The sequence below is a fragment of the Sinocyclocheilus anshuiensis genome, unplaced genomic scaffold (assembly GCF_001515605.1).
Source record: "Sinocyclocheilus anshuiensis isolate Anshui unplaced genomic scaffold, SAMN03320099.WGS_v1.1 scaffold1185, whole genome shotgun sequence".
Taxonomy (NCBI): Eukaryota; Metazoa; Chordata; class Actinopteri; order Cypriniformes; family Cyprinidae; genus Sinocyclocheilus; species Sinocyclocheilus anshuiensis.
Window position 1 is genome coordinate 864,686 of NW_015548278.1, and position 6,627 is coordinate 871,312.

General features: G+C 37.9%; 1 protein-coding gene across 1 annotated transcript in view; it reads left to right on the forward strand.

Moving 5' to 3' along the window:
• LOC107655790 (dipeptidyl aminopeptidase-like protein 6) overlaps window positions 1–6,627 on the forward strand; it is a gene marked incomplete at its 5' end in the record, with an annotated part of 119,757 nt that overhangs the window by 54,851 nt on the left and 58,279 nt on the right. The window contains 2 exons of the mRNA XM_016443370.1: window positions 2,155–2,249; window positions 5,331–5,405. Of these exons, the coding sequence (XP_016298856.1) occupies window positions 2,155–2,249; window positions 5,331–5,405 (170 nt within the window). The remainder of the gene's footprint in view (window positions 1–2,154; window positions 2,250–5,330; window positions 5,406–6,627) is intronic.

A 6,627-nucleotide genomic window follows, 5' to 3' on the forward strand; every position in this document is an offset into this window, starting at 1 on the left:
GAATATTTGGGTTGAACTGTTCTGGAACAGTGTTGTAAATATAACTTAACCACTGATTTCTAGTTGTGTCATCTTTTGGAAGGCCAATCAAAGTAGTTTCGCTTTCACAACGAAACACAGCATCACACACGGCGGGCTAGAGTGAGCGGGGCCGGAGGCCTAGAGTGAGCGGAGGCCGGTGGGCTTGAGAAGAATATAAAAGAATACACATTCAGGAAACTGTTTTTGAATACTTAATTACATGTTAATTGCATGATTAAATGAAAGTGTATGATAGATTAAATGTAAATTAAAAGCAATTAGTTACATTTTAGAGTGCTTTTGTGACCCACTTAAGTGCGACACTAGTTACATCTTTATATGTAATTTCATAATTACCTCTTAAAATATGGTTAAAATGTCCTGCTGAATGTACTAAAAAGCATTTATAAACTAAAATATACTGTAATGCCATTATCCTTTAAACTTGAATCCATCTGTCCATCCATTTTGAAATAGAGAACCCATGTGCAGTTTTTTTTTTTTTATAACAAGCAATGACCAAACAATACAGAAGCCACAGAAACAAATTATGCCTTAACTTGAACGGGACATGAACATGACACTCATCAACAGCAGTTTACAATAACAAAGCTAGACAAGAGACAAAGGAAACATGAGGGCTGTATGTACACAAGGACTAATGACTAACAAGATAAACCTGAAAGTAATCAAGACAATGAACCAATGACAAGACAGAACTGAGAACCACCTGACAGGACAACAATCCAATGAAAACATAACACATGATCCAATGGACGCACATGAGAATATCACATGAGGAGCACAATCAAATGACAAAAGAACCCATGTGCAGTTTTTTTTTTTGTTATAACAAGCAATGACCAAACAATACAGAAGCCACAGTAACAAATTATGACTTAACTTGAACGTGACATGAACATGACACTCATCAACAGCAGTTTACAATAACAAAGCTAGACAAGAGACAAAGGAAACATGAGGGCTGTATGTACACAAGGACTAATGACTAACAAGATAAACCTGAAAGTAATCAAGACAATGAACCAATGACAAGACAGAACTGAGAACCACCTGACAGGACAACAATCCAATGAAAACATAACACATGATCCAATGGACGCACATGAGAATATCACATGAGGAGCACAATCAAATGACAAAACATGAGCTAGCGAAAGGGACTGAGTGGTGGATCAAATGAAGGACAGTTTGAAGTCTAGGATGAGCTTACAGGAGTCCCGGAGAATGAATGATGTGTGGAGAAGTGTGTTGTGTGATGGATAGAGTTTGAGAGATGAATGAGAGCAGAGGGGAAGAAGACGCCTGATGAGGTTCTGATCTGAAACGTACAGCCCAACATCAGGTCAGAGGAAGAGCGAGAAAGGAGGAATTTGTCAAGTCGACAAATGATTGTTCTGGCATCTTATCAGCTTGCTAGTCAATTTCAGGCATGGAAATACCAGAGTGAAGGGCACCTTTGTCCCAACAATCACCATAAAATGAGCAAATTTAACATTCAGAGCATAACAGCAACCATTAAAGGGAAAAAACATGCTTTAAGCCATTATTATTCAGCATGCAGCACATTAAATAACTTGTGTTTTATGTCCATCTCAGATTATTTATTTCATACTAATTCCATTTTTTTGTGTCTACAGCAAAAAAAAAAAAAGAAAAGAAAAAATGTGTTCCATGTGACTTTCAGTGCCTTCCACTTTAGCTTTAATGTGACTGTGATGGTAACTGTGTCACCTCTTATCACCGATTAGTTATGCAAACAAGATAAAAAGTCTTTGCGTACCACTCCCCTAATCCGCAATTAAAAGCGGCGATGGGGCTGTTTGCTCTTTTTGCGTTTTTCTCACCGAGGGCTGTGTGCTACATTCCAGACCTCTCAAAGAGCTTTTTGCTGATGTCCTTGCCAAAGTCATCGTCACATGTGGAAAACCAAAAATGAAAAGTTTTATCATTCCTTTTCAACTGTCAGCCCCCCGGTACAGCTAGAGAGCATTGAGGGGCACATTCATGACTAGATTATTGACAGAGAGCGCGAGTGAGAGACAGACAATTACTAATTTCTCCTTCACTTTTTATCCCACTAACTCTCATCATCTGATACTCTCTCTTTAGGTAATGAGCTCCTCTATCGTACCCGTGAAGGTGATGTGGTCCGCTTTAACATGGAGACCAACGAGAGTACAATCCTGGTCACAAACAGGAAGTTTGTAAGTGTTTTACTCCAACTCTTTCTTCCCCCTAAAATTGTGAAGCCCTTCAAAGGAAAATTTGAAAATCACCCCAAAATGAAAATTTGCTGCAAATTTACTCTCAGGGCATCCAAGATGTAGATGAGCTTTTTCTTCATTGGAACAGATTTGGAGAAATTTACTATTACATCACTTGCTCACCATTGGATCCTCTGCAGTGAATGGGTGCCGTCAAAATCAGAGTCCAAACAGCTGATAAAAACATCACAACACGACTCCAGTCCATCAGTTATCTCATCTTGTGAAGTAAAAAGCTGCACGTTTGTCATAAATAATCCATCAAGATGTTTTCAACTTCAAACCGTTGTTTCCAACTAAAATTTGAGTCCTCTATCCATAATAAAAGTTTGAAATTCTTAATAATGCATTTGATTATACAAACACACAGCTTTTCACTTCACAACTGTTAATTGATGCACTAGAGTCATGTGGATGACTTGTGGATTATTGTGACGGCACCCACTGACGGCACCCATTCACTGCAGAGGATCCACTGGTGAGCAAGTGTTGTAATGCTAAATTTCTCCAAATCTGTTCCAATAAAGAAACAAACTTATCTACATCCTTCATGGCCTGTGGGTACATTTTCAGAAAATTTTCATTTTGAGGTGAAATATTCTTATGAAGACATATGAAAATCAAAACTGTTTAATAAATGTTACTGCTGCTATTTCTGAACGATTCATCTTTTAAAGTGATTCCAAAAACTATTAAGGCATTACCATTTAGTCATCATCATTTTGGGGCATTTCTTTTAAATCATCTGGTGTTTTGATGATTTTAAGTGGATGTATGAAGTCAGTTCTCCTCAAGTTCACACAGGTGTCCTAGCAGAGGTACCACAGGTGTAGAGAATCACGTTAATCAACATGATCCACAATATTTGACTAGAAAATGCCACACTTTTAAACAATCTTTAATCTTTTGTTTTATTATTTCTAACTTTATTTTGTGTAAGGATTTGTCTGAAAATGCATTTGTGCTTTATTCTTTAGAATAAATGACGCTTGTTTTGATACACTGATCAGGCATAACATTATGACAATAACACTGATTATCTCTTCATCACAACACTTGCTAGTGGGTGGGATATATTAGGCAGCATGTGAAAATATTTTCCTCAAAGTTGATGTGTTAGAAGCAGGAAAAATTGGCAAGCATAAGGATTTGAGCGAGTTTGACAAGGGCCAGATTGTGAGGGCTAGACGACTGGGTCAGAGCATCTCCAAAACTCTTGTGGGGTGTTCCCGGTCTGCAGTGGTCAGTATCTATCAAAAGTGGTCCAAGGAAGGAACAGTGGTGAACCGGCGACAGGGTCACGGGCAGCCAAGGCTCATTGATGCATGTGGGGAGCAAAGACTGGCCTGTGTGGTCCAATCCAACAGACAAGCTAATGTAGCTCAAATTGCTCAAGAAGTTAATGCTGGTTCTGATGGAAAGGTGTCAGAATACACAGTGCATCACAGTTTGTTGCGTGTGGGGCTGCATAGCTGCAAATCACTGCCGAAAGTGCCAACAGTGGGCACGGGAGCATCAGAACTGGACCACGGAGCAATGGAAGGAGGTGGTCTGGTCTGATGAATTACGTTTTCTTTTACATCACGTGGATGGCCGGGTGTGTGTGCATCGCTTACCTGGGGAACAACAGAATGCACTATGGGGAAAAGGCAAGCCGGCAGAGGCAGTGTGATGCTTTGGGCAATGTACTGCTGGGAAACCTTGGATCCTGCCATCCATGTGGATGTTACTTTGACCCATACCACCTACCTAAGCATTGTTGTAGACCATGTACACCCTTTCGTGGAAATGGTATTCCCAGGTGGCTGTGGCCTCTTGCAGCAGGATAACGCGCCCTGCCACAAAGCAAAAATGGTTCAGGAATGGTTTGAGGAGCACAACAACGAGTTTTAGGTGTTGACTTGGCCTCCAAATTCCCCAAATCTCAATCCAATTGAGCATTTGTGGGATGTGCTGAACAAAATAGTCCGATCCATGGAGGCCCCACCTCGCAACTTACAGGACTGCTAACATCTCGGTGCCAGATACCACATCAGACCTTCAGGGATCTAGTGGAGTCCATGTCTCAACGGGTCAGGGCTGTTTTGGCAGTAAAAGGGGGACCAACACAATATTAGGAAGGTGGTCATAATGTTATACCTGACAGGTGTATGTTGTTTATACATTTTTAAGTTAATATATTTTCAGGGTCACCATATTCGACACACAATTCTTTATTTTCAAAATGTAACTCTTATGTAACTTTTGTCATAATCAAGGCCACACATGTGAGGAAAATAATATTAGACAGTATAATTTCATACTGTACATTTATTGTTTAAGGTGGAAGTAATTTTTCCCCATAAGAGGCATTTTACACATAAAGAAATTAATAGTACATTTGCAAAATATATTTAAAACAATGTACTCTGACATGGAAAAAACCATTCTTGTGAAAAGAAGTGCACTTAATCGTATTGAATGTGCACTTGTAGTGTGCTTCAAATCTTAAAAGTAAATAATAATATAAATATAGGATGGTAGTATATATATATATATATATATATATAATAAACTGTACTTGATAATATAATACTAATGAAATGTGCTGTGTACATTCAACTACCATCCTATATTATTTCCTCATGAATATGTCACATTATGAAAGATAAATGCATTGTGAATGTCTATTGTGCCTTCAGCACATGCAAGCAGAGTATAAATTACTCCACCGTCAAACAGCACATCACTGGACCGACAGTTCTATTGTCATTAATAGAGCTGAACGTGTCCATCATTAGAGCAATGTTCTATGTAACTCGTTAACAGCCTCAGATGGTTAAAGTGGAGCAGTTGGGATGCAAAACAGTGGAGGCAAGGTGAACATGATGTTTGTTGAGAATCCAAGAGTGACAGCTCTGATTAATGCCGCGCTCTCCCTGTGCCTGCGCACTGCAATCTGTCACAGTCATTTAAGGAATATGGTAATGGGACTATGCTTTCTAAAAAGTCTTGTTTACCTTTTCTCATTTTTTTTTCTAGGAAATGTACAAAGCCAGCAAATATGAGGTTTCCCCAGATATGAAACTCGTTCTGCTTGCCTACAACGTGCAGCCGGTGAGGCCTGTGTTTATGTGGGTGTTGTATGTGTGTGTTGAGATGAAAGTAATCATTGCACGATGTGAAAGGGCCGTCACACTCCACCACCTCACCAGAACCAAATACACCCCACTGGAGTGACAGAAACCGAGCAAGCGCGGGCACACACACACACACACACACACACACACAAACACACACCTGCCAGTCGAGGGAGAGGAAGACAGAAGCTGTTTTCACACTTGGTTTGATTGGTTGGTCTGAGCTCGACTTCTATTCCACCCTCACCCCCATCTCTTTTCATATTTTGTTATACAGTATGGCTCCAAACCACAGGGTTTCTGCATGATTGTAAGAATTTGCCGCAGGTGTTGCTAGCTGGGCAACAATTCAAAAGGAGATGACACCAAAAATCAGAGTTTCTACACTAATAGAAAGCCTGGAAATAGCAGGGAAGTTGAAAGTGTGATTTCCAGACTTTGAAATTGAAATGTAAATTTTAAAATGTAAAGGAAATGTCTATGTTGTACTTTTCAGTTCCAAAGTATTTCATCAGCTAACAATTACTACTAAATGATCTTTATCCAATCAGATGGAAAAGTCATAGTTGAAAGGAAATGTTGTGCTTTCTAAGGAATACATTATGCTACTACCCACAAATTATCATCAATAGCAGATCACTTTCATAAATTTGGTCAAATTGTCTTTTGTAGTTTTTATAGTTTTTCATGTTTAAAACTGTATATTTTTATTTTTGTATTTTCAAATAAAATAATTGTATTTGTTATGAATAATAGTGTTATTAATTTAATTATTAAAATTATTTTTGTTAAATTATTTTACTATATCAATGTTTTCCCATTTTTACTTTTTTAAAGTGTACAATTTGTTTTAATATTTTAAAATAAAAAGATATTATTTTATTTATTTTCTATGAAATGTAATTAATAATATTAATATTAATTTAATTTTTATTCATATTTTTATTAAATGTTTTTTCACATACGAACCAAAGATCCGCACACATTTTTTTGTAAATGATAACGTCAACACAATGGTTTAATAAGTGTGTGGAGTGATGAAACTATGTAACACACTGAAGAAGGCATAGAACTGAAACGTTTGTGTTTCCCATGTGGTGATGAATGTAAAATAAAATGTACTAGCAGATTTAAACAAGTTTGAGTGCAGATCGTTGGTTCATATCTGAAGTAATTAAATTGATTGAGGCACCAAAAAA